This window comes from Canis aureus, chromosome 11, assembly GCF_053574225.1.
Source record: "Canis aureus isolate CA01 chromosome 11, VMU_Caureus_v.1.0, whole genome shotgun sequence".
Classification (NCBI taxonomy): Eukaryota; Metazoa; Chordata; class Mammalia; order Carnivora; family Canidae; genus Canis; species Canis aureus.
In genome coordinates this window covers 71,754,491-71,782,395 of record NC_135621.1, presented here as the reverse complement: position 1 = coordinate 71,782,395, position 27,905 = coordinate 71,754,491, and the positions used below count along the sequence as shown (strand labels likewise).

General features: G+C 48.1%; 2 protein-coding genes and 2 long non-coding RNA genes across 5 annotated transcripts; 2 read left to right on the top strand and 2 right to left on the bottom strand.

Annotated features, from left to right (window-relative positions):
- Window positions 1-2,235: 2,235 nt before the first annotated feature.
- LOC144323120 (uncharacterized) lies at window positions 2,236-4,638 on the bottom strand. The gene is made up of 2 exons (XR_013388654.1): window positions 3,634-4,638; window positions 2,236-2,949 (listed from the first exon to the last, which is right to left on the bottom strand). It is a non-coding gene; the product is annotated as an uncharacterized LOC144323120 (long non-coding RNA).
- A 5,880-nt stretch (window positions 4,639-10,518) lies between these two features.
- Window positions 10,519-11,258, bottom strand: LOC144324374 (uncharacterized). The gene is made up of 2 exons (XR_013389931.1): window positions 10,950-11,258; window positions 10,519-10,839 (listed from the first exon to the last, which is right to left on the bottom strand). It is a non-coding gene; the product is annotated as an uncharacterized LOC144324374 (long non-coding RNA).
- Window positions 11,259-12,037: 779 nt separating this feature from the next.
- Window positions 12,038-15,353, top strand: FAM136A (family with sequence similarity 136 member A). The gene is made up of 3 exons (XM_077915816.1): window positions 12,038-12,199; window positions 12,718-12,858; window positions 14,665-15,353. Exons 1-3 carry the CDS (start codon window positions 12,113-12,115, stop codon window positions 14,851-14,853), a joined length of 417 nt encoding a protein of 138 aa, XP_077771942.1. The 5' UTR covers window positions 12,038-12,112; the 3' UTR covers window positions 14,854-15,353.
- Window positions 15,354-16,983: 1,630 nt separating this feature from the next.
- On the top strand, window positions 16,984-27,757 carry SNRPG (small nuclear ribonucleoprotein polypeptide G). 2 transcript variants are annotated; one of them, XM_077915817.1, is made up of 4 exons: window positions 16,984-17,114; window positions 20,978-21,000; window positions 21,856-21,980; window positions 27,544-27,757. In XM_077915817.1, the coding sequence occupies exons 1-4, from the start codon at window positions 17,083-17,085 to the stop codon at window positions 27,592-27,594; spliced, it is 231 nt and encodes a 76-aa protein (XP_077771943.1). In that variant the 5' UTR covers window positions 16,984-17,082; the 3' UTR covers window positions 27,595-27,757. The 2 variants fall into 2 exon arrangements, with proteins under 2 accessions (XP_077771943.1, XP_077771944.1); XM_077915818.1 differs by lacking the exon at window positions 20,978-21,000 and having other exon boundaries at window positions 17,090-17,114.
- Window positions 27,758-27,905: the final 148 nt, after the last annotated feature.

The following is a 27,905-nucleotide window of genomic DNA, read 5'->3' as shown; positions in this document are numbered from 1 at the left end:
ACCCGGGATTGAATCCCACGTCAGGCTCCCTGCATGGAGCCTGCTTCTCCCTCTGCCTGTGTCTCTGCCTCTCTGTGTGTGTGTGTGTGTGTGTGTGTGTGTGTGTGTGTCTGTCTCAAATAAATAAATAAATAAATAAATAAATAAATAAATAAATAAAATCTTAAAAAAAAAAAACTAACACTGGGGCACAAAGGACTCAAAGGAAGAGTCTGAACTTATAAGCAGGGGCACATCCAGGGGCATAAATGAGGAGAATACAATAAAGAGATGAGCTACAACAATGTGAACAGGTGTAGGGCTGCTGACAACAATGACTCCGTCTTTGGGCCTCCACCTTGTTCATGTTCCCACAATGACCTTGCTCAGGGCTCCACGTTCCAGGCCCCATAGAGGTTACTATATGCCCTGACCAGAACATGGGAAGGCTTGTTCTGATCTTCCCTAAAGTGGCATACACAAGGCCCCACCTTAGCTAACCAGTAGGGACGACTGGTGCACAGAAGGCCCCATTTTAGATAACTACCCCGTGACCTCAACACCAGGCCCTTTGCTCTAAAAACCTGAGCATGAAGGCCTGGACTTGGTGGAGAGGAGCCGCACCCCCTCTAGTTGCCCACCCGGTTCCCCCGTCGGTAAGATACCCTGAATGAACTGTAAATGGTATGGAGGGGCCTGCTTCGCCTTTCAGTCTTAAAGTGTCTTCACAGCCTGGAGCATACTGTGCTGACCCTCCTCCACCTTCTAACGGGAATAAAGGAAAGCAAGGATCCTGTGCTGAACCTTGCAACTAGCATCATGGGAGCTGTTTCTGTCTCTAGATCTGGGGAAGAACAGGGGGCAGTGGCTGCCGGAACCCAGAGCGACCCACAGCTCTGGGAGAGAACTGTCCAATGGGAGCCAGGGCCTTCAGTAGAGAGAGGCAGCCAGAGCCAGCCCGTGGCCCAGCCACTAAGCATTCAGCACCCTGCTTCTTAAAGCAGAGGTCCACTGATTGGGATAAACAAAATAAAAATCACTGAGCGGGGCTCTTGGGGGGCTCAGTGGTTGAGCATCTGCCTCAGCTCAGGTCACGATCCCAGTGTCCTAGGATGGAGCCCTGCATCCAGCTCCCTGCAGAGCGGGGAATCTGCTTCTCCCTCTCCCTCTGCCCTGCACCCCATTTCATGTGCTCTCTCTCTCCAATAAATAAAATCTTCAAAATGAATTAATTAAATAAATAAAAACTAAGAGGAGAACAGACAGAAAGGAAAATGTGATAATAAAAGTTTCAGAGGGACAGCCCGGGTGGCTCAGAGGCTGAGCATCTGCCTTCGGCTCAGGTCGTGACCCCGGGGTCCCGGGATCGAGTTCCACATCAGGCTCCCTGCATGGGAGCCTCTGCCTGTGTCTCTGCCTCTCTCTGTGTCTCTCATGAATAAATACATAAAATCTTTAAAACACACACACACACACACACACACACAATAAAGCATTTTTTTAAATCACCCTCCATGGACGGAACATGAGCAAGATCACTTGGCTTTAATGAGGCAGCCAAAATGGTCTCACGAGGAGGTTAAATGCTACACAAACTACTTCAATGTATTTATATGTCATTTAATCTCATAAGAGAGTGAAAATATTCATTTTTCTTGCACAAAGAACAAAAAGCACAAACTCTAACAAAATTGTGTGATAATCACAGGAGGCCTGACGGGGTAGCGGTCATCCCGTGGATGGCAGGCCCCCACCCCTGCCTGTCCGCAGCATACCCTCCGCCTCCTCTCCCCAGGCCTGAGTCACCAGCCCTCAAAGGTAGCTTATTACAAAATAATAACCACAGTATGTGCGTGTCTCTATTTTATTGCATGTTTTTAAATACATTTAAGAAAAAATACCTGCATTGTTTTGAGAGCTTGTTTTTTGTTGACTTTAGGATTGGCATCACCTCATGTAGAGACATTTATCAACATTGATTTAACCTCATTTTTGGTTGGGAAAACTGAGAGGCCAAGGAGAGGAAATGATCTGCCCAACGTGGTGGGTCACTCTTTGTTTCAGACTCTTAGGAGGAAACGAGACTTAGAGAAGTCTCACGGGCATGTAAGGACCCCTCCTGGTCTCTATCCTGGGGCCCGGGGCCCCTGAAGGACTGGTGGGCCACTGGCATCCGTGGGGAGAACCAGAAGACCTGAAGCCATTGCTGGAACTCTCAAGACGTCAAGTAGCTAAAACACAGATCTGGTCCTTGGGCTTTATGGGGATATTTTATTATGTTCTTGGTATGTATGACCACCTGGAGGGTTCGTAAAGAACAGTCTGAAATAGATGAACCTGATTTGCCCTTCGCAGCAGCGCGCCCCGGGGAGCGGCTGACCGTGCAGAGGCCGCAGTGACGTCTGAGCCCTGCAGCCCACAGACCCCAGCCCCGGGCGGGCGAGCTCACACCCGAAGCCGTGGGAACCTGCCACCCGATCATAACTTTTCATGTAGTGACCCCTGCTGCCGGGCCCTGGAGGTGCAACGTGCAAACCGCGGCGCCTTCTGGGGGGCTCGCACCCTCTGTTCTCCTGCACCCCGAGGCCTCGGAAGACCCTCGCTCACCTGCAGCAAAGCCCTGGGACTGGAAGCCAGTGTTGGTGCAGATTCCACTGTAGATTCGGAGGCGACCCTGCAGGAAAAACCCACACGAAGCAAGGGGCGGCCCTTAGAGGAGCCTTTGCGAGACGGGTGCTCCCGGAGTGACCCCGAACCGTGACGTTGACACTTGCAGAACGTGTGGGCTTCTTTCGAGGAGGAACTTGCAGGCTTAAGACTGTTTTTGCAGATTGGTTCACTGACCTACCCAAGATTGCAGTTAGAGAAAATACTTCGATTTATAAGTCCCGGGGGAAAAAAAGACATTTGGGGCCAGGACTCAGCGCCGAGGTGGTGGTAGACAGATGCAAACGCGCGTCCTGTAATCACCTGGGAGAATCAATACAGAGTGAGGCCATCAGATCGTCTAAGACGTGACTGTACTTTTTTAAAGATCATCAACAAAATAGGAACATGGTACTAAGCACGTGCAGGGGATGCACAAACTCTGAGAATATTCGGATAGTTGCACCGGCTGCCCAACCTGCCGCACCGGCCGGGAGGGGCCGGCTACAAGCAAGAGCAGCTGCCCACCCCTGCGTGGACTCGGGGGCTGTGGCCAAGGCTGAGCTTGCCCTAAAGGAGGCGGGAGCGGGATGGGTCCCCGGGTCAGGGACGTAAGCTGAAGCAAGACCCCAAACAGTTACCATCCAAGCCGCGGCAGAGACAGAAGATGGGGGACCCACTGATAATTAGACTAGCTGCCCAGTCAGCGCGACACAAGCAGAGACTTCCTCCCCCAAGCTCCCTTGCCCGCAGGTACTGGGGTGCTGGGTGGCCCAGGCAGCGAAGACCTCAATTCTTGGGTCCAGCTCTGGCCTGATTTCAGGGCTGGGAGACTGAGCCCCGTGGAGGCATCGAGCGCCGCAGAGTCTGCTTGTGCTTCTGTCGCCCGCTCCTCTCCCTCCACGCCTCCCCGCTGCGTGCTCTCTCCCTAATATATAGAATCTTTAAAACATAAATAAATACAAATAAATGTAGACTATAGAAAATGGAAGGATTCTATAATCTTACATAACGTGGAATCCAGAGCCGAGAAAAGTACAAGGCAGGGGCGCCCGGGGGCTCAGCAGTTGAGCGTCTGCCTTCGGCCCAGGGCATGACTCCGGGGTCCCGGGATCAAGTCCCACGTCGGGCTCCTGTGTGGAGCCTGCTTCTCCCTCTGCCTGTGTGTCTGCCTCTCTCTCTGTCTCTCATGAATGAATAAATAAAATCTTAAAAAAAAAAATAAAAGCACAAGCCAGAAAACTATATAGGTCATTCTCATTTCCCTTTTTCTTTTTTTTCTTTAGACATAATTGACACAGGACATTATATTAGTTTCAGTTGTACAATAGAATGATTCAACACTCGCATTTTTTCAGCGTTGGTATATTTCACAAAACGATCACCACAGTAAGTCTAGGGAATGCATCATCACACATTGTCACAAAACCGTTTTCCTTGTGATGAACACTTTTAAGATCTGCTTGGCAACTTTCAAATACACAACACAGTATGATATGGTCACCGTGCTGTACCCACATCTCCGTGAGGCCTTTCTCATTCATGAACAGTGTCTTTAAAAAAAAAAAAAAAGTTTTTTTAAATTTATTTCACCGAGAGATAGAGCTAGACAGGACCAGCGGGGGGAAAGGCAGAGGGAGAGGGAGAAGTAGGCTTCCTGCTGAGTACGGAGCCCGACACAGGGCTCGATCCCAGGACCCTGGGTCCTGACCTGAGCGCAAAGTAGACACTTCACCAACGGAGCCACCCAGGTGCCCAAGAACAGTATCTTTTAATCCTAAATAAAATACCAGCAAAAATTAAAAAATAAAATAAATAAATAAATAAATAAAACACCAGCAGGTTGGCCCCAGCAGTGCTAAAAGGAACTATGTATCAGGGATCCCTGGGTGGTGCAGCAGTTTGGCGCCTGCCTTTGGCCCAGGGCGCGGTCCTGGAGACCCGGGATCGAATCCCACATCAGGCTCCCGGTGCATGGAGCCTGCTTCTCCCTCTGCCTATGTCTCTGCCTCTCTCTCTCTCTCTCTCTCTCTGTGACTATCATAAATAAATAAAAATTAAAAAAAAAAAGGAACTACGTATCAGGACCAAGTATGATTTAGCTGAGGAATGTAAAGATGCTTCTACATTATACCTGTCATTAATGAAAAAATAAATGTTATTAACACACTTCATTATATTCACAGGAAGAAAAGCCCGTGATCATCTTCATAAATGTAGGAAAACAATTTTTGCAAAACTCAGTGCCCATTCTTAGGAATGGATCTTGCTAATCTTGTCGATCTGGGCAGGAAGCAGAGAGAAACCGGCCCAGGCAGGGGCGGGCGGGGCGGGCTGGCCACCTGCCACCTCTCAGGTGGGCCCTGCTCCCTGCAGGTGGAGGGCGACGCCCCGGGCCTCGGGCTTCCTCAGGAGCTTCCCTCCCCAGGGCGGTCGTTTCTCTTGACCTCGCTATGAGAAGCAGGACGAGGTCCTTAAGGGAAATTTGGCGGCGGACTGAAAAGTGGAAAAGCAGACGATCCCACCTATTTCCACCTTCAAAACAACCTGGCACATGTGTCGATGTATCTTAATCTGTCGGAAAATTTGCCACTTTGCAAGTTTTTTTATGAAGGTGGGTACAGGGATCTGACCAGGTGGGCGTGGCCCCGTCACCGGTCAGGACACCCCACGGGGCTGGCGGGGTGCGGCCTCCTGCTGCCCCTCTCGGCCCAGCCACACCCCGCTGGCCAGACGCCGCCGTCCTGCTTCTCGGCCTCCGCTCTGGGCCCAGCCCTCCTCGTCCCTGCCCTGTAGCCTGACCCGGGGTAGCTGCCTCCTCCCCGGACCCCTGTGGCCTGACCCTGAGAGCTGCCTCCCCACCTCCCACGCCCCTGCGGCCTGACCCAGGGTAGCTGCCTCCTCCCCACACCCCTGCAGCCCCACCTGGGGTAGCTGCCTCCCTCCCTTGCCCCTGTGGCCTGACCCTGATAGCTGCCTCCCCCCCTGCGCCCCTGTGGTCTGACCCTGATAGCACCCTCTCCCTCCCCCAACCCTCCGTGCCCCAGCAGCACCACCAGGCCTCCACTACCAGGTTCCCGCACCTCTGGGTGCTCAGGGCAGGGCCAGCACCTCCCGGGTCCCCGCCGCCAGTGCGGAGGGCACAGTGTCACTCGGAGCCGGGCCTGCCGGGCCCCACCGCGGCCTCCAGCGACAGGCCGTCCAGTGCCCAGCGGGGCACTCAGCCCTTCCCAGGCACTCAGGAGCCTCGGGGGCAGCCCCCACCCCTCCCCCGGGCGAGGGCAGGATAACCTGGGCCTCCTGCTGTCGCGGTCTTCGACCCCCGGGCACCGAGTTAGGACTGGACCTGCTCCAGGGAGGGCAGCGATCCTGCGAGGTCACCCTCCCTGCTTGTCACCAGGTGAGCCCAGAGCCGCTGGTGGATGAATCAGCCACGGGCTGCCGGCAACGCCAGTCCCGGTGCCACGCTTGCTTCACTGATTCCTCAGAACCACCCAGAAAGGCACCATTTTCAGAGAAAACAAGGAGCCCAAGGTCTTTGAAGCTGCTCTTTAGAAGCCAAAGCGGCTATCAGGGTCCCTGACATGCGCCAGGTGTGCGGTAAACATCACTCCTCCCTCCAGAAAGTCAATGGTCCCTAATGAAAGAAAAATACCAGGCAGGGCCTGCGCTCGGTGAGGGTTGGGCCGCGGTCACAGGGTTGGGCCGCAGTCACAGGGTTGGGCCGCGGTCACAGGCCCTCCGCCAGAGGAAACGCGGCCCCACGGTCCTTGCACTTCTGTTTCCACCTCGCTGACGTGCTCAAGACAATCAAAGTGAAGAGAGGACCAAAAGCATCCCTGATAATAAGACAACAACTATAGAGCGCGTTACAGTTCTCGCTATTTGGACGTGTTTATGCGCACGTGTGCACGCGTACGTGGACAGGGTGACAGGATCCTGGTGATGACCTACCGTAAACCTGCTACCGGGACACCTCTACGAGGAGTATTTTGTGTCCTCTGGCGATCCCAGATCCTGCCACACACCAGTTCACCTGCCTTTCCCAAGTTACAGGGGAGAGAGAATTCTGTCCAGCCTTACAGGGATTTACACGGGCAGGACAGCAGGGAAAATGAGCAGGAGGGGGTTTTCTTCAAGTTGAAGGAAAGGAGGGGAAGAAAAAAAAAATCCCATGGTAGCGAGCCGACTGTTGGTACCAAAGATAGAGTGACGCAGGGCAGGCCCTTAGCAAGCGGGTACTAAGCGAGGCTGAGCCATGCCCTCAGGAATCAGAAGAGCAGTCTGGACCCAAGGAGGAAGGACCGCATCCGCTCGGAAAGTGGGGTGAGCCCAGGCCGTCATCAAGGCAATCCGGGCGCAGCTAGGACCACAGACAGGTCAGCCTGTCGCGTCGAAAACAGATCCACACACCAGCTCCTGCCATGCGGAGAGCTTTCCCAGGCTAACCTCGTGTCCAAGTAGTATATCTGGGCAGCGACCTGGCCTTAGGTCTTTGTGGGGAAGCACCTAATAGTAAAAATAATAATAATTTTAGGGGATCCCTGGGTGGCTCAGCTGTTTAGTCCCTGCCTTCAGCCCAGGGCATGATCCCGGGGTCCCAGGATCGAGTCCCACGTCGGGCTCCTTGCATGGAGCCTGCTTCTCCCTCTGCCTGTGCCTCTGCCTCTCTCTCTCTTTCTATGTCTCTCATGAATAAATAAAATCTTTAAAAGAAAACAGCAAAATTTTAGAAAATAATAATAATTTTAAAGTGTTGCTGAGTGAGCCGCAGTATTACATGAGCTAACCAACTGTCACTCTCTTGCTTATCAATTACGATGAAATGTTTTAACAAGAGAATTTTTATATAACAAAGAGAGACATATTAATTGCAGAGAAGTTAGAAAACTCCATGTAAACACTCAGAAGAAAATTATAATCATTTATGATCCCATCACCCATATATAACAAACCTTAGCATTTTATTATATGACTCTTCAAGCTTTCATATGTAGAGATATAGATATTGATATCAATATAAATAGATATAGATAGATATAGGTATAGATATATGATCATGATGTAGGCTCTTTGGTCTCTTGATATCTTCACCCAATCAAATGGAACGTACATCTCTTCATGTCGATAAAAACACTCCTACAGCAGCAGGCTTTACACCTGCAGGGCACTCCATTGCGCGGTACTTTTATTAGTTAATCAGTTTCCTATTGTTACACATTACTTGCTTCCAAATAGGACTATCGTGGGGCACCTGGGCGGCTCAGGGGTTGAGTACCTGCCTTCAGCTCAGGGCGTGACCCCGGGGTCCCGGAATCCCGGGATCGAGTCCCACATCGGGCTCCCCACAGGGAGCCTGCCTCTCCCTCTGCCTGTGTCTCTCATGAATAAACAAATAAAATCTTAAAAAAAATATATGACTATTGTAAATGCCATAGTAAACATACTTATTCATGTCTTTCCCAACAAGTCTGATTATTTCACTAGGTTCCTCCCTTAAACCGAATTTTGAGTCAAGGGGTTTCTATGTATTTATGGCTTGTGATAGACATTGCCAACAGCCTTGCCCTGCGGCTGAGTCCCCCCGACCATTCACATCCTTACATCATTACCCTATTTACATCACCATCCTTGTATGGATATTCTTCTCTCCTCTCATTCTTTTTTTTTTTTTTTTTTTCTTTTTTAAGATTTATGTGGGGCTCCATCTCATGATCCTGAGATCATGATCTGAGTGGAAACCAAGAGTCCGACGCTCAACCTACTGCTCCACCCAGGTGCCCCTTCTCTCATTCTTACCTGTGATTGGCTTTATCCTGATATCTAACAAATTTAACGGTACTATTAAAAAAACATTGATTTGTTTTATTTTTGATTTCTTAAATGTTTAGCAACGCTGAATGTTATATCACATGTGCGTCCATCTCCTAGGGCTACTGTAACAAAACACAACAAGTTGGGTAGCTTAAAACAACAGAAATGTCTCACAGCTCTGGAGGCCAGAAGTTCAAGGTCCAGGTGACAAGCTCTGTCCACGTCCAGCTCTGCCTCTCTACTCTCGGGCCCTGTGCCCCTCCCACTGCTAAGAGATCATTAGGTGGCTTCTATCCTGCACTTTGGGAAAGGGATTCTCTCAGGCTGCCCAAGGCCCCCTCTGCCTGGACGTAAACCACTCAGCCGTCGTCTCTCTGGATTCCGGTCACCATCCTAGGGTTCTGCAAAGTTAGATGCGTCCCCTCAGCTCTGGGATTGCTTAACCGTCTGGGGGTTTATCAGGCCCCATCCCAGGACTTACTCGAGTGTTTTCATTCATATTAAACTTTCAGTCTTCTACCTAACATTGATCATTAGCTGCATGCTATGTTTCCCTTTATTTGTACATAATGACATGAAAGTACTTATCATCTAAAAGCAAGATGTCAAAGTATATATATTCTATTACTTCAGTGTTTATTTTTTTTAAAAATCCACATAGGAGAAAGGACTGGAAAGAAAGAAATACCATGTGGAGGGGGGTGAGGCATCTGGAGAGAGCAGAGCAACTAGGGCTGCCATATCAGCCTACCTTCAGCTGATTTATGAGAAATAAATGTTCATTATGTTTAATCCAAAAACTTAAGAAAAAATGCCAACAATGGTATTTAAAATAGTAGGGTATTGGGCAGCCCCAGTGGCTCAGCAGTTTAGAGCTGCCTTCAGCCCAGGGCCTGGCCCACGTGGGGCTCCCTATGTGGAGCCTGCTTCTCCCTCTGCCTGTGCCTCTGCCTCTCTCTCTCTGTGTCTCTGGTGAATAAATAAATAAAATCTTTAAAAAATAAAATAAAGTAGTAGGGTACTATTTATGGATTTAAAATTTTTAATTTCTATTTTTTATTGCGTTTGTCCAGTTTTCAAATATTTTTGATTAATTACTTCTGTAATGAAATGCATGTATTCATTCATTAGACAGACCTTTACTAATGGGTTAGTATACACCAGACACTAAGCAAAGAATTAAGGAAGAATAAGGGAAAAGATAAACATGGTCTTTGTCCTCGAAGAGGTTTTAATCTACGGGAAAAAGAAAAGGGGACACAGGACAAGTAATGAGCAGTGGCGATGGGCACTGTCATGGGTAAGTACAGGATGCTAAGAGAATACGTGACGGAGCAGCAGAGACAGTGAGAAGTAGGCAGTCAGAAAAGTGTCTGAGGTCCTAAAGCAAGTTTCGACGAATTTCAAAAGACAGAGTATGTTTGCTGATCGTAATGCAGTCACTTCTCCAATTAATAGGAACAATTATTTTAAAAATATCCATATTCTGGGACGCCTGGGTGGCTCAGTGGTTTAGCAACGCCTTCGGCCCGGGGCCTGATCCTGGAGTCCCGGGATTGAGTCCCACGTTGGGCTCCCTGCATGGAGCCTGCTTCTCCCTCTGCCTGTGTCTCTGCCTCTCTCTCTGTGTCTCTCAGGAATAAATAAATCAAATCTTTAAAAAATATATCCATATACTTGGAAAGTAAGAAAAGCATTTCTAACTAATCCATGAATCAAAGAAGAATCCATAACGGAAATTAGAAAATGTTTGAACAAAAAGCTATATTCAAAACTTGTGAGAGTAGCTAAAGCAGTATACGAGGGACACAACCTTAGAAACACATGTACAGTTGACCCCTGAACAACAGGGGTTTGAATGGTATATAGGATTTTTTTCAATAAATACAGGACTAAGGTAGCCCAGGTGGCTCAGTGGCTTGGTGCTGCCTTCAGCCCAGGGCCTGATCCTGAAGACCCGGGATCGAGTCCCACGTCAGGCTCCCTGCATGGAGCCTGTGTCTCTGCCTCTGTGTGTGTGTGTCTCTCATGAATAAATTAATAAAATATTGTAAAAATAAATAAAGTACTATAACTGTATTTTCTCTTATGACTTTAATATTTTCTTTTCTCTACCTTATTATAAGAATATAATATGTAATATATATACACATTCAAAATATGCCAAACACCTGTTTGTTATCAGTAAGGCTTCGGGTCAACAGTAAGCTATTAGTTTAAGTTTAGGGGAGAGTCAAAAGTTAGATGGAGGGGCTCAGTGGTTGAGCGTCTGCCTTCAGCTCAGGTCCTGATGGGGTCCTGGGATCGAGGCCCACACCGGGCTCCCTACGGGGACCCTGCTTCTCCCTCTGCCTGTGTCTCTGCCTCCCTCTGTGTCTCTCCTGGATTAATAAAGACAATCTTAAACACAGACACACACAACAGTTAGACGAGGATTTTCCCCGGGGGTGGGGGTCAGGGCCCCTAATCCTGCATTAACCCCGCATTGCCCCAGGTTCAACTGTACCTACATCCATGAACCGCCAGAAAGCGAAAACTTAATCTGTAGTAACGGAAAGCAGATCAGCGGTTGCCTGGGTCCTGGTGGGGAGTGGGGAGAGAAAAGGTGGAGAGGAAGGAACGGGCAAGGTTCGTTAAGGCCCCTCCAGCTGCGGACCTGAGACTTGCGCTTCGATCTGGATGTTAATCATATTAAGTATTTTTTGAAGAGTCTGAAGGAAGACAGGGGAGGAGAGGGGGGAGGATGGGGACGGAGCCGATGTGCCCCCTCCAGCTCAGGGGGCTCAGGTTCTGCAGGGGGGCTGGGCCTGGATGTGAGGGGCGGGGCCAGGCCGGGAGGGGGCGGGGCCTGGACGGGAGAGGGCGGGGCCAGGTGGGAGGAGGGGCGGGGTCGGGCGATGGGGTGAGGGGCGGGGCCGAGCGGGGGAGGGGCGGGGCCGGGACGGACGGGCGGGGCCGGGAGAGGGAGGGAACGGGCCCCGGAGGGGAGGAGGGGCGGGGCCAGGCCGGGAGAGGGCGGGGCCAGGTGGGAGGGGGCGGGGTCGGTGAGGGGCGGGGCCAGGCCGGGAGAGGGCGGGGCCAGGTGGGAGGGGCGGGGTCGGTGAGGGGCGGGGCCAGGCCGGGAGAGGGCGGGGCCAGGTGGGAGGAGGGGCGGGGTCGGGCGATGGGGTGAGGGGCGGGGCCGAGCGGGGGAGGGGCGGGGCCGGGACGGACGGGCGGGGCCGGGAGAGGGAGGAATTGGGGCCCGGCGGGGGTTAGGGGGCGGGGCCCTGGCGGGGGGCGGGGCCGGGAGAGGGAGGGAACGGGCCCCGGAGGGGAGGAGGGGCGGGGCCGGGCCGGGAGAGGGCGGGGCCAGGTGGGAGGGGGCGGGGTCGGTGAGGGGCGGGGCGGGGCCAGGCCGGGAGAGGGCGGGGCCGAGCGGGAGGAGGGGCGGGGCCGGGAGAGGGAGGGAGCGGGGCCCGGCGGGGAGGCGGGGGCGGGGAGGCGGGGGCGGGGCCGGGGGCGGGGAGGCGGGGCGGGGCCGGGAGCGCGGAGGCCGGCGTGCAGTTCCTCCTCTCGGGCGGCAGGCGGCGGGGCGGCGGGAGGGCGGCGGGGCGGCGGCGGCGGCGGCGAGGGGCGGGCCGAGCGGGGCCCATGTGGGCGCCGGCGCCGAGGGCTGCAGCGCGGGGTCGCCATGGCGGAGCTGCAGCAGCTGCGGGTGCAGGAGGCGGTGGACTCCATGGTGAAGAGTCTGGAGAGGGAGAACATCAGGAAGATGCAGGTAGCGGGCGGGCGCAGGGCGGGGGCAGGGCGGGCGCCCCTGGAAGCCCCTGGAAGCCCCGCGCTCCCCGCGCGCACGGCCGCGCCCCAGGGCAGCCCGGGGTCAGAGCCGCAGGTGAGCAGCCCGAGGCCCGGGAGGGCGCGGCCGCGGGTGTCCTGCGGGCCCTCCGCGGGGTGCGGCGCTTCCGTGGCACTGCTGGACTCCGGTTCGTGGGTCGGTGCCCCCTGCTGGAAACTACAGGACGAGCTTGCTGCCCTCTGACCCCGGGCCAGAGGTCCCTGCTCTGAGTGTGGCTCCACCTGCGGCGCCCCCAGCCTTCCGTGCAGCGGGCGCCGATGGGCCCCGCAAGGCCGCGAGGCATCCCGCTGGGGCTCCCAGGGTGACCTCCCGTGGGTGGGCTTAGGCTCCTGCTGCTGTTAGGAGAGCGCTGAGCCTGGACGCTCCCGCGATGCACTCCCCGCTCCCCTCCGCCGCGGAGGCTTCCCCACCTGACCTCTGCCTCTGCCCTCCCTCCCCAGGGCCTCATGTTCCGGTGCAGCGCCAGCTGCTGCGAGGACAGCCAGGCGTCCATGCAGCAGGTGCACCAGTGCATTGAACGCTGCCATGCGCCTCTGGCTCAAGCCCAGGCCCTGGTGACCAGTGAGCTGGAGAAGTTCCAGGTGAGGAATATCCCAGGCAGAGGACCCCAGTCCTTGATGTTCTTTTGCAGGAGATGACAAGCATTTGTTCAAAACCGTTGGCTTTAATGTCTTGGTGACAGTCTTGTGGACAACCAGTCTTCCCCAGGGTTTGACATTTGGGGAAAACTCCTGGAGGTGGAATGCCAAAAGTATTTCCCATAGAAAAAACGGTGTGAAAGGAGTTGATGATCAAGAGCCTTTTTCACCCACAGACATGAAATACAGTATGTACACTATATGTAAAACATGTATTAATTCATGCTTAAACTAGTAAAATCCCCAGGGAAGTGGAGTAGGCTAGTCATGAGGTGCAGATTAGAGCATTATCCCGCCATCATGTTGTAGACTTACCCACACGGGGCCGCCTCTACTTGCTGTACCCAGACGGCAGCCCCTGGGTCACTAAAGAGCAGTCATTTATAGGAAGCATTAGGATCACTGACTCATTGATGCCTTCTTCACAAGCCCCTCTGGGGCCACTAAGGCCAGAAAGTATCCACTGTATCTCTCTCTTAAGAAAAGTGTAGCCACAACCTCACGTTATTCCCTTCCTATGACTGTACCTGCCTGGAGCCTGGAGAAAGCCCAGCCCACTTCTGAGCCAGTTTTTCATGGCCTGAGAGGCAGAATTCTTCAAAATTACTGATGCTATAAAGGAGTAACTTATCCAAGATCCTGAGCCCACAGAGGTTTGTGTTCACTTTGACGGCTAATAGGTAGGGTCTTTGACATTTGGATTCTTGAACGGCTGAATGACTTTCTCCTTCTGTTCACTTAGTCTTCCAATTAGACTTACTCTTACACTCTGTCAGAATTGCTCTGGCCACTCTCCTCCGTGGAGCTAAATCCAGTGGTCATTTCTCATCCTTCACCTTATTCAACCCATTTGCAACACTGAGGCAGTGCTCACTCTCCTCCTTGAAACAGTTTGTTCAGTTGTGCACTGAGACTCCTCACTCCCTGGTTTCCCACCTCTCTCCTTGGCCACCCTTTCTTGGCCTCCTTTCCTGGTTTCCCCCTCTAATCAGTGAGCAGCTATAGCTATAAACATCTATAAATATCATCTGTATGCCGACAACAACTACATTCATTCATATCTCTAGACCAGATTCACTTGTGACCTCCAGATTCAAATATCCAACTGCTTCTTCAGCATCTGCACTTAGTCTGTCTTCCTTCACTGGGAATGTAAGTTCTATGAGGGCAAGAACTTTATCTGTTTTACTCATTAATATATTCCCCAGCATTAGAAGAGTAAGTACCTGACACATAGTAGATAATAAATATCTGCTGAGTGTTTTTCTGTAGCGAAGACAGATATTAAAGAATCAAAATGTTTTTAGCTCTTAACTATAGCTGACCAGCAGTAGCCTCTAGTTACTTCCCACTTCCTGAGAGGGGCTTCTAGATAATTTATTCTGTCATTTAGGGCACCTGGTGGCTCAGTCGGTTAAGCATCTGCCTTCAGCTCAGGTCATGATGATCCCAGTATCCTGGAATCGAGCCCCGTGTTGGGCTCCCTGCTCGTGGAGAGCCTGCTTCTTTCTCTTCTCCCCCCTTGTACTCTCTCTCTCAAATAAATAAAATCTTTTAAGAAAAAAAACTTAGTCATTCATTTGCTTTCTTGTAATGCTTTGTCTGGACCCTCCTGGTACCACTCTCAATTTCAATCAAGATTCTATATGTCAAGCTGAAATAGGTAGCATGGGGCCTAACACATGGTAAGCAGTTGGTAAATGGAGACCAACCTTTCAGCCTTCTCTACCCTCTTCCTTCTTGCCACAGGACCGCCTGGCCCGGTGCACCATGCATTGCAATGACAAAGCCAAAGATTCAATAGATGCAGGAAGTAAAGAGCTTCAGGTGAAGAGGCAGCTGGAGAGTTGTGTGACCAAGTGTGTGGATGACCACATGCACCTCATCCCAACCATGACCAAGAAGATGAAGGAGTCTCTCTTGTCCATTGGGAAATAGAAGTCTTTTCAATTGGCCATCGGAACTGACAGCGGGAATCTATTTAAAAAGAAACAAGACTTTTGGTCTTTTAAGTGACGTTTCTGAAGAAATTAAGGTTGGCAGCAAGTTTGAGGCATGTGTCACTTGCCTCTGGACACTGGTTCCTTTACGTTTCAATCCTAGAAAGTGAAGTGGAAAAAACTGGTGCTAAAATTTGGGTCAGAGATGGCACAGGAGAGTTTTTGTTAGCCTAAATTTCATGTGCTTGTCCTGGCAGTAGGGATCTCCCTTGTACCAAGCCAGAGCCCTGCAAAACACCAGATTCTTCTTACTACACAGGTACCAACAGGCTGGCAGGTTCCTGTAACCTGCCTGCAATCTGGTGGTGTGCGCAGAGGTATTTCTGTTTGTTGCCAACCTCCTGTTTACCAGAAGGATCACCAAATCGTTTTCCATAAGCTGTCAAACAAAATCCACGAGGTCACTAATCTAGAAGGGAAAAAAAAGGTTTCTGGGTCTTTGTTTTGCTTGGTTTTTTATATAGAAGGGCATGAAATGGATTTAAGATATGGAGTTGGGAGAGGTAGTTTGCATAAGAACTTTGAACAGTTCTTGTGGTTATCTGTTTCTGGCCATCAAGATGTGGGTGTGCATTTCTTGAAATACACATCCCATCTTTCAGCTAGGAGAGAGACCCTGCAAAAACATGACAGGTGATGCTCCATTGGGTATGGGAAGCAGATCTTTCCTCTCGCCAGCTGCCATGACGGGCCCCGAGGCTATCTGCAGCAGAGCGACAGGACAATCTCACAGTGACACTCTCCTTTTTGAAGGGAAAGGGGTTTTTGATTGCACCATTTACCAGCATCCAGGAATGAACACTGAAGGAGGAGCTCTTGTCTTCTTAATTAAGAGAGTTATTAGGTACTGGCTTTGGAAAAACCTGGTTTTTATGGAACAGAATGGGATGAAAACCTAAACTCAGTATTGCTTATTTTGCCCCCAAAATAACAGAGTCCTATTCAGACAATCACTTGGTGACAGGAAGGTCAAAGGAGAAAAAGTAGGCAACTCAAGGGTGGGCTGTGATCCCTTTAAAGCAGAAGAGGGGCAACCCCCCACCCCATTACCAAATGCCACCCTTGCCCCAGGACCTTTGCAGCAAGCCGTGTTCCTGCCCCAGCTCTAGCACCTTTTCATTTTGATAAAGACCTTACTGTCTTTTTACCAACTTAGTACTTGAAATGATGATATAGCCTGCGTTGGGTGTCTCAAGGCTGTGATCTATTTTCCTAGTGGTTCAGTTTTAAAAAATAAATAACGTTTAGTTTTTTCCTCCACTACGGCGTCTCTCGTATGCGAGCAGTGAATCTACAACTTTCTTAGGATGCTTCTCTTTGTAATGTGTAAAATAAGTGTCTGAAGACGTCGTGAAGAGTAAAAACTCGCTGTGATTCAGACGCGGGACTGGTTCATTGTAAATGGGGGAAAACAGGACAAGCTAAGGCCCTGGGACTCGGAGTCCATTAATGTAAAAATAACCGTGGGAAGGCTAAACCATCCATTTCGGGACCGTAGCTGCTTGTAAGCAGCGAGAGGTGGGAAGTTGGGCAAATGCCACCTGTAGGATTTTGAGTGCTAGAATGAGGCTCAGTCTTATTCGTATTTAAATAGAGCCATTCCTGGACATTAGGGAGGAACTGAATTTTGGAGAATCATCCTCTACTCAGAATCACCGAGGCCTAAGTCTTTTTTTTTTTTTTTTTTTTTTTTTAAGATTTTATTTATTAACGAGAGACACAGGCAGAGGGAGGAGCAGAGCGCCCGATGCCGGGGCACCGCAGGCTGATCGACCTTGGCAGGACCAGAGCCCAGCCCTCCCGAGCGCGTGCGCACTGGGCACGTGCGAGGACGCTAATCCGCGCAGGTCGCAAAGCGAGGGATCCGCCAGCTGCGCCGACGACTTAGAGACCCAGCCCTTACGTCAGTTTCACCAATCAGGAAACGGAATTGAGGAGGCGACCGGAAGTCCCGCCCCATGTAGCCCCATGCAGGCCAATCGCTGGCAACGCAACCGGAAACTCGCGGGCGTTCGGCAAGTCCGGGGGCGCCCTCAAAGTATCGCGGGAGGGAATGTGACCTCTGCCGGCGTTTGATTGGCGGCGGGGGCCGGTGACGTCAGGCGCCAAGCGGCGGGAGCGTGAGGGAGCCGTGTGGAGGCCTCTGCGAGCTCGCCGAGTCGGCGCCATGAGCAAGGCTCACCCTCCCGAGCTGAAAAAGTGAGTACGCGGGAGGGCCGCGTGCGGGTGGCGGCGTCCGTGCGCCGGGGCCCCGCTCGGGGGGCGGCAGAGCGGCTCCGCGGGGCGCGAGGACGGGGCGGGGCGGCGGTTTCCTTGAGCTCTGTTCTCGGAATCTCCCTCCGGGGCGCCCGGGGGCCCAGCGGGGTTAGCGCCGCCCGCGGCCCAGGGCGTGACCCGGGGTCACGGGTTCGAGGCCCGCGTCGGGCTCCCTGCGTGGAGCCCGCTCCTCCCTCCGCCCGGGTCTCTGCGCCTCTCTCTCTCTCTGTGTCTCTCTGTCTCTCTCTCTCTCTCTGGGTCTCTCATGAATAGATGAAAATTTTAAAAAAATAAATTTTTTTTTGATCTTGTGCAGAAGTTAAGACTTGGATGTCACGTGATCTGTTAACAGCGCTGTGGGGGAACGTTCATTTTTTTCTTTTTTTTTAATCCAAGAAAAGTAAGTTGTTTTTTTTTTTCCTGCATCCAGTAAAAATCCCCTCAAAACCGGATGTTCCTACTTGCGTGGGCCCGGGCTCGGGGACGCTGGGCCGAGCGTGTGCAGGGCCTCCCGAGTGCCTCCGTCTCGTGTCCGCCGCGCAGTCCCAGGATTTCTGCACGTGGTAGCGCAGAACAGGAGAACGGGACCCGGGGGTCGCTTTGTGAAACAGCCGCCCGCCCTGTGCGTGGGTCACGTCCTGCCAGCCTCCTGGAGGAGTCAGACTGCAAGAAAAAGCCGTATTTAGTAATTGTGCTTTTTTTTTTTTTTTTTTTTAAGATTTTTTTTATTATTTATTTGAGACACAGGCAGAGGGAGAAGCGGGCTCCATGCAGGGAGCCCGACGCAGGACTCGATCCCAGAACCTTGGGGTCACGACCTGAGCCAAAGGCAGCCGCACAACCGCTGAGCCCCACCACCCCCACCCCCGGGCTGCCCAGGAAATTGTGCATTTAGGGGCGCCTTGGTGGTCAGTCGGTTAAGGGTCCCACTCTTGGTTTCAGCCCAGATCCTGATCTGCTGGTGAGATCAGCCCCGGTGGGCTCTGGGCTCAGCTTGGAGTCGGCTTGGTGTGTCTCCTCCTCCTCTGCCCCTCTCCCCACTGCTCGCCTGCTCGCTCGGTCGCTCTCTCTCTCTCTCTCTGGTTCTCGTTCTCAAGTAAATCTTTTTTTTTTTTTTTTTTTTTTTTATGATAGTCACAGAGAGAGAGAGAGAGAGGCAGAGACACAGGCAGAGGGAGAAGCAGGCTCCATGCACCGGGAGCCCGATGTGGGATTCGATCCCGGGTCTCCAGGATCGCACCCTGGGCCAAAGGCAGGCACCAAACCGCTGCGCCACCCAGGGATCCCCTCAAGTAAATCTTTTAAAGAAAAAAAAATAGTTTAGTTTTACATTGAAATGCGTATTTGTATCAAAGCCATTTTTTGTGCAAGAACTCCGTGTATTTTAGCTGGGTCTGTTGAAGTGTTCATCGTGAACCCGACGTTAAGAAAAATACAACTTATTTTGGAGTTCTGTCTAAAACTCTCTTTCCTTGACGACTTGGCAAAATCTTAGAAGTATTCTCTGGGTTCTTCAGGAACTGGTGAGATGCTAATTATTTTTAGCAAAAGAACCATCCTCTACTTGTAATCTTAGATTACCTTTTTCATTTCTTAACAGGTGCTTTTGTTTCTTAACAGATATTTGAGAATTTCACAGGATGAAACTGGTTTTAATAATTTCTCTCATCTCTCGATCTCATGTATCATGAACTCCTTTGAGACCATCCTCCAAAATGACCTTCAATTTTTTTTCTCTTTTATTTCTTCACAGATATTTTCTACTCTTTTATGCCCTCCTCCTGGTTTAGCTTAATTCAGTGGTTCTTAACTGTGGGGTAGGGAGCCTGTTTCTACTGGCAGGCCGCTAGTGAGTAGAAGCTAGAGATGCTGCTGAACATTGTACAACGCGCTGGACATCACTCAACAGAGTTACCTGGCCCCAGATGTTAATAGGCCGGGGTGGAGATACTGAGACCTAACCAAATTCTCCATCCCACTTCCTAAAAATCACTGCCATGGTGGTATTGCCAATGACTGGACTCTGCTTTAATAATTTATGACTATCTGAACAGTAAAGTGTAGACTTGTTGGCACGGCGTTCAGGCTCTTCCATCTGAAATGCAAGGTGCCAAATATGACACACGCTAGTGTGGAGTATCCCATTCTAGAGCCAAAATGAACCATTTGCATTTGCTCAAACTTTCTTACTATGTGACTTTAGAAAATCTTTCTGACCCTTGGTTCCTCATCTGTAAAATAGTGATAATAACAAGATCTCACTTAGGGCTAAATAAGTTCATATGTGTTCTATTTGCTGTTTTTTATATATATCCTATTAAATTATTTTATATATACTACAACGTATTTTGGGGTGTTTTTTTTTTAAGGTTTCATTTATTAGAGAGCATGTGAGGGGAGGAACAGAGGGAGAGGGACAAGCAGACTCTGCACTGAGCATGGAGCCCTACTTGAGGCTCCATCTCACAACCCAAGATCATGACCTAAGCCAAAACTCAGGTGCTCAAAGGAGGCGCCACCCAGGTGCCCCAGGCCTGTGTCTTAACTTACCTTTGAATTCTCTCATACATTAAAATTGCATGAAATTTCAGGGGTGCTTGAATGGCTCGGTTGGTTAGGTGTCCAACTCTTGGTGTCAGCTCAGATCATGATCTCATGGGTGGTGAGATGGAGCCCCCTGTGGGTCTCCACGCTCATCAAGGAGTCTGCTTGATAGTCTCTCTCTTTGCCCCTACCCCACTTTTGCAAGTGCTCTCTCAAATTTTTTTTAAAGATTTTTGTTTATTTATTTGAGAGAACATGAGCAGGGAGAGGGGTAGAGGGAGAAGCAGACTCTCTACTGAGCAGGGAGCCCTTTGTGAGACTCAATCCCAGGATCCTGGGATCATGACCTGAGCCAAAGGCAGATGCTTGAATCACTGAGTCATCCAGGTGCCATTGAACAAATCTTTAAAAATTGCATGAAATGTCATATTTTCTAGCCTGTAACTGGAAGGGGTAAAAACTCGTTTGACTGCATGACTTCATGCTCCCATAACACTGCTGAGATGGGATTTCCCCATTCAGATTTTTTAAGGCTTCAAAATCTGTATTTATTTTGCTATAAAATATTTATGTGTTGAGGAATATCTTGAACACCTAAGTATGATGCTTAATATTAAAACAACACTCCTTATTGTCTCAAATATAAAATAAAATAGCTATTGAATTGGATATGGTTTGATTATCTTCTAATTTCCTTACAACTTTGGTTTTGGTACTAAACAAAATATATAAACAAATTTTTGTTTTTAAGAAAATAATAAAATCAGAAATTAGGTCAGTCTTGAACAAGAATGTTTTTGTAATTCACATCATAAAGACTTAGTTTGGTGTACATTAATGTACTCTAAATCTATTCCATTTTTATTATCTTGCCCCTTTCTAAATTACATTGTACAAGAGCTAAATGAGGTACCGTATTCTCTCCTCTCACCATCGTACAAATTTTTTATTAAGTTTCATTATTTTTTTTTTTTAATGTTATTTATTTATTCATAGAGACAGAGAGAGAGAAGCAGAGACACAGGCAGAGGGAGAAGCAGGCTCCATGCAGGGAGCCCGATGTGGGACTTGATCCGGTGACCCCAGGATCACACCCTAGACTGCAGGCGGTGCTAAACCGCTGCGCCACCAGGGCTACCCAAGTTTCATTATTTTTATTGTGCAATTTTAGCAAATCGTATTGATTGTACCTACTATTATGCTTACTTAGACTTAATTTTTTTAAATCAGTCATGTAATTTGTACCCCTTTTGCTTTTTCAGATTTATGGACAAGAAATTATCATGTAAGTTTCTCTGGTTTTTTGTTTTTTAATTAGTTGCTTTCTACATGTGTCTTGGCAGTATATAACGTTTGGAGCACCTTCATAAGAATTTAAATCATACAGAACCTCTAATTCACATCCATTAATCAGGTTTATCAAAAACTATATGCAATTTTATTTACCTAATTTCTGATATGTAACAGATTGCACACATACTGTAGACTTTTCATTATTTTCTATAAGCCTTCCCTCACGTAGACAAAATTAATGGGATTTTCCTATTTTGTGATATTCGAAAGTATATCACCCTTTTTTATCTTTTAAAGCACAGGACTTTGACCAAGGCTAAAAATCTGACCTGTACAGTACCTGAAATATATAGGGGTTAAGACCCAGGCTTCAGAGTAAGCATCCTTCCCTTTAAATCCAGCCCTAGCCCACAGTACCTGTATAACCTTGAACCAGTTTCTTAAGAAGCTCTATACTTCAGTTCCCTTGTGAAAAGTTAGAATAATTCTATTTGACAGGATTTTTGTAAGTTTATTTTAGTTTTTACCCCCTTTTTTTTTTCTGATTTTAATTCCAAAATAGTTAACATACAGTGTTGTATTAGTTTCAGGTTTACAATATAGCGATTCAGCAGGTCCATACAACAGCTGGTGCTCATCACAACACTGCACTCTTTACTCCCCATCCCCCCCACTTGGGTTTTTATGTTTAAATATGGAAGTAAATGTGAAATGTTTAGTCCACTGCTTGGCATATAGTAAGGATAGAAGCTTATATATCTCAAGTACCTGAGTTTTATTCCACCTGATTCTCAATAGTTGATACTTAATGCTCAGTTTTATTAAACTACTTTTTCCCTTTTTATAGTGAAATTAAATGGTGGCAGACATGTCCAAGGAATATTGCGAGGGTTCGATCCATTCATGAATCTTGTGATAGATGAATGTGTGGAGATGGCAACTAGCGGGCAACAGAACAATATTGGAATGGTGGTAAGTAAGGGTGGAAGGTTTCTCTTAGAGATTTCATATTTTGAAATAAGGATTAACTTCCCTTCTATTAAATTCTTGTCTTAAATTGAAATTAGATTGGGCAGCCCAGATGGCTCAGCAGTTTAGCGCCGCCTTCGGCCCAGGGGCATGATCCTGGAGACCCGGGATCAAGTCCCACGTCAGGCTCCCTGCATGGAGCCTGCTTCTCCCCGCTCCTGTGTCTCTGCCTCTCTCTCTCTCTCTGTCTCTCATGAATAAATAAATAAAATCTTAAAAAAAAAAATGGGCAGATAAGATAGATTTTCCATCTCCCTTTTACTTTAAAATATGGCAGCCGTTCAACTCTGGTAGCATCCCAGTTACCAGTAGGTTAGATCTGAATCCTATGCAGAATCCTCTGAAATAGCTGTAGAAAGTATTTTTGAGCTTTATAATAGAGGTCCATAGTCAGTCCTTCATTATGCTCAATTTTAACATGCTTAGGAGTTCCCAGAAGATCTTACTAAAATGCAGATCCCATCTAACTATGTGGGATGCAAATCTGCTAGTCCACCTTTATACCTTTCGATTTTAGGTGTGTGTATAATTAACCCAGATTTTCTGGGTTTTCTGCAAATTTAAAAGTGGCCAAAGTAAAAAAAAAATAAATAAATAAAAATAAAAAAATAAAAGTGGCCAAAGTAAAAGTTTCAAGGGATGATCGCAGGGGTAGCCATTGATGTGAAAGAAAAAAGCAAATGCTGGGTTAATTATAGGAGCAAACATTTCTATATTCATTAGACCACGGTGGTATGACTACTGAGAAAGGTTTTGATGTTTATCAACAAGACGCAGGCTTTGAATCCCATTCTGACCACCAGAGGACAATATGCCCAGTAAGTTAGTAAATCCCAAGTTTCTTGGGAAACATAAATCAAAAAGGACAACTTGGCATTAGCAAATCATTGAGCATAAAGACCTCTAAAAGATGGTAAGAGTTCCTAATTCTTAGCCTTGATTTTTTTTTTTTACCTCACAATTTTTAATTACTCTTTCCAAAGTGTATGTTATTGCTTCTTTCAAACGCATTTTCATCTGAAAAGCAAATCAGTGATCTGGGCTGCAAAATCCAGTGATTCCAGTGATCTTGGAATCAATCCCTAGATATGAGATTCCCCTCCCCCAAGTTTTATGCAAATTGACCTTCCTTTCTCCTTGAGTTCCTTCTCCTTTCTCCTTGAGAAAATGAAAAAACTATAGGTAAATCAGTATCAGCCAGTTTGTTCTAAAGATGGTTTCTAAATACCCACCCCCAGTATTTCTCTCTAGCCTTTCCTATTACAAATTCAGTAATTTTCATTGTAAGAGAGGGTAGACTGGATTTTTAGTTTATATATCAACAGACTTTGCTAAAGATTGAAGAAGGACTTTGATAACCAAAAGTCAGTTCTAATTTGAGAAGATAACTTCAGAGAATTACGTGACACTTTTTGGAATTTTGTCTGAGAAGCAACTGATCCTAAATCATGGGTTTTTCTTGAAATTTCCCCCCTAAATTTTATTGGGCTTGTTCTTTACACAGAAATTGGTTATGGGCACCTTCTTACTACGTTAGGCGGTTGGCTCTTCCACCTCTGATGCTTGTTGTGTGACCAAAAAAATTTTGTGTTAGTAGGCAGTAGTCCTTGCAGCTGAGTTAACACTTTGAAAATGAAATAATGGGGGGCTGCCTAGGTGGCTCAGTCAGTTAAGCATTTGGCTCAGGTCATGATCTCAGGGTCAAGAGATCAAGCCCCACCTCAGCTGCCCAGCTGAGCAAGAACTCTTACTTCCGTCCCTCTGCCTGTCCACCTGCGCACTTGAGCTCACGCTCTCGCACACGCTCTCTCTCTCTCTCTAATAAATATTTAAAGAAAATGAAACTGGTAACGTATCAATTATCCTGAATAAAAAGACTTTTTGAGAGAGAACGGGGATAGGGCAGTGGGAGAGGGGGTGAATCTTAAGCAGGCTACATACCCAGCATGGGGCTCCCACAGAGCTCGATCTCAGGACCCTGAGATCATAACCTGAACCAAAATCAAGAAAGGACGCTTGACCAGCTGAGCCATGTAGATGCACCAATAAATAGACATTTTAAAGAAAATACAAGAATGGTCTCTCTGAGATTGGGAGAAACAAATAGGTTTCAGTCTTGTTTTCACAAGTTATTTGGCAAAGGAAACCATTACACTGGCTTTGTTACACCCTTGTCCAAGTCAGTGACCCATTGAGGCCATTGAAATGACCTCTCCTGTGAGTGGCGTTAAGAGTGGGTGTGTTCTGGGTGGCAGTCAGTCCAACCTCCCGCTCTTGCTTCGGCTCAGGTTGGGATCTCAGGGTTGTGAGACGGAGCGTGTGTGTGGTTCCTTGCTCAACACAGACTCTGCTTAAGACCCCCTCTCCCTCTGCCCCTCCCACCTGTGTGTTCTCTCTAAAATAAATCTTTTTAAATAAAAAACATGTTCTGAGGGGGAGAGAATTTGTATTAGGATCTGTCAGCTGCAGAGTTACCTAATGATAGATGTCTCAGCCTCTTTGAAGCATCCCCTTAGCTGTCAGTGGCCTCCCCTCTGTCTTACTCTTTTGCCATTCCACTCCACCCCAGAGTTCCCCTAAGAATATAGTAAAAATTCTATAGGAAGATGCTGCATAGTTCAGGAGTTCTTATTAGCTTTGTGGTTCTGTTGCTCCATTTTAGGTGCTGTGTTAGATAGCTGTGCCCTGTCAAAAGAGTAACAGCAGGGTACCCAGGTGGCTCAGGGGTTGGGGTCTGCCTTCAGCTCAGGGCGTGACCCCGGGGTCCCAGGATCGAGTCCCGCGTCCGGCTCCCTGCAGGGAGCCTGCTTCTCCTTCTGCCTGTGTCTCTGCCTCCCTCTCTGTGTCTCTCATAAATTAATAAAATCTTTTAAAAAATAAAATAATGGGCAGCCCGGGTGGCTCAGCGGTTTAGCGCCGCCTTCAGCCCAGGGTGTGATCCTGGAGACCCGGGATCGAGTCCCACGTCAGGCTCCCTGCATGGAGCCTGCTTCTCCCTCTACCTGTGTCTCTGCCTCTCTCTCTCTCTCTCTCTGTGTGTGTGTATCTCTCATGAATAAATAAATAAAATCTTTAAAAATAAATAAATAAATAAATAAATAAAAAATAAAATAAAAAGACTAAAAACCCAAGCAGCACTAGCACTGAAGCACAAAAGGGACAGTATGGAATTCTGGACCTGATAGTTCCAGTTTGATTTGGAGAATTAGGCCTAAACATGGTGAGAAAAGAGGAAGATTCCTGTACAACAGAGCTATCCACCCACTAGCCTTACTTCATGTATGTTGATAGAAGGCAAAGAAGTATGTGATACCTAGTATTTTAGAAAATGATGAATGTGACACCATTATATTTTGTATTTTAATAATTCCCCAAAAGGCCTCAGATCTGAAAATCTTCGTTTTCTGAAATAACTTCCCTGCCACATTCTCCTTCTAGGGAAAGAGTGAGAAATGGACACGTAAGGGAGAGATAAGAAAGAAGGCTAGTAGTTTTTCATGCTTTGGCCAGTGGGACGTGTTGTTAACCATCTGTTGCAAGTAAGCCAAGAATTAAAACCCTGAGAATTATCCCTGGGTGGCGCAGCGGTTTAGCGCCTGCCTTTGGCCCAGGGCGCGATCCTGGAGACCCGGGATCAAATCCCACGTCAAGGCTCCCGGTGCATGGAGCCCGCTTCTCCCTCCTCCTGTGTCTCTGCCTCTCTCTCTCTCTGTGTGACTATCATAAATAAATAAAAATTAAAAATTAAAAAAAAAAAAACCTGAAAACTAGGTAAGCCTGTTGTTTAGCTTTTTTTTCTTTTTTTTTTTTTTTCTTTTTAAAGATTTTATTTATTTATGATAGCAAGAGGCGGAGACACAGGGAAAGGGAGAGAAGTCGGGCTCCCGGGAGCCCGATGTAGAACTCGATCCCGGGTCTCTAGGATCACACCCTGGGCCGAAGGCAGCACCAAACCACTGAGCCACCCGGGCTGCCCTTTAGCTTTTTTCATTTCCATCCCTAATGTAGAGAAAGAGGAGAAGTCTGTAGGCTCCTTCAGTCCCCATCCTTGTTTTCAGGGCATTATTTATTCTCTCTTTGTGCTGCCCTTGGCCGCCTCGTCATCATACTCCTTGCTGTTCGTCTCTGTCTCTGCCAGGCCCCACGACACTGCCCCTCCCTTTCCCTCTGTCAGCTGCAGTAAACATCGGGGTCATTTGTTTATTTAACAGGTGCTTCCTGAGCCCTCTGTGTGCCTGCCCCAGTGTACGGCACTGGGAATATTGCCCCGCTCTCCTAGAAATGACAGTTGTGTGAGGAAGACAACAACAGTATACGTGATAAATGAATGGAGGGGAGAAAGAGAGTGGGGTTTTGTCGGTTTTTTTACTCCAGCTGCCTGCAGGCATAGCTCACTTGCTTTGAATCATAAGCAGAATGCCTCCATTTCGAATATTTCACCTTTCCAGCTCTTCTTGACCTGCTCTGATTGCAGCATGACCTGCAGTTCGCAGGGGCTCCTTAGGTTCACAGTCCCTTGCCTTCTAGTCTGACTTATTTTTCTGCCATCTTGAGCTCGGTTACCAACCTTTCCACCTATGCTCGTAAGTACCCTTCCTCACTACTCTGGGAGGCACTGTAGTCCTAGAGCTTTTTCTTTATCATTTCTTTCCCTGCCCCTAGGCTCTCCCATTCTTTGAATGCCAGAGCAGTGGTTATTCCCTCAACTGTGAAACTTCGGTTTATTGTTGGTTTCATGATTTCTCCCAGTACATTAATATGGTGCTTGGAGCCTTCTAAGAGTGGGTACAGACTGTTTCCTCCTTCCTGTCATGATTTTCTACTACATTCAAATTAGATTCTTTCCTTATCCCCTTAAACTTTATCATCTCAATTTTGAGTTCGGTCTTCCTGTCAAAATTCTACCCCATTTTTAAGAACCAACTAAAATGCCATCTTCGCAAAGCATACTTTACACAACTTCCATCCTAGTTTGTTCCCTAAGTGATCTTACATCACTAACCTGATGTTCCAGGTATTTTTCCCATTGACTTATGGATCCCTTGGGGCAGAGATGGGCATGTTACTTGACTTCAGAAGGTGAAATGAGGACACCTGGGTGGCTCAGTGGCTTAGCGCCACCTTCAGCCCAGGGCCTGATCCTGGGGTCCCGGGGTCGAGTCCTGCATCGGGCTCCCTGCATGGAGCCTGCTTCTGCCTGTGCCTCCACCTCTCTCTCTCTGTGTCTCTCATGAATAAATAAATAAAATCTTTAAAAAAAAAAAAAAAAGGTGAAATGAGTCATTGGAAACTTTACACCTCAAAGGGGTACTTGTTAGTCTTAAGTCTAAAAAGTATACATTTTATTAAAAGGGGGCTACTGGCTTCTTGTCATGGTTAAGATTTAATGTCCCTGTGGATTGGAAAACTCACAAACTGATCTTTAATACTAAAAAACCATGAATTTTGTGGAAATTCTTTCATCAGTGTCTGTCAAATAAATTGTGTTCTAATTTTTTCTTTTTAGGTAATACGAGGAAATAGCATCATCATGTTAGAAGCCTTAGAACGAGTATAAACAATGGGTGTGTTCATCAGAAGAAGAAAACTGCTTCCACATGTCCCCTGTCCATAGTACCTGTTTTACTACAATATAAAAATCAAAAAAAAAAAAAAAAATCAGGTCACCCGCATTTTCATATTGAACTTTTTTGTTAAATAAACTTTTATAATAGTCAAAATTGCTTTCTCAGACATTCTGAATGTAGAAAATTGAGTATTCTTATTCTAATTTTTTCTAACATGAACTGTTCCTGGTTGAGACTGATTTGGTCCAAGGCTTTTATGCATTAATATAGGAAAATCTGATTAAATATGAAGCATGGCAAA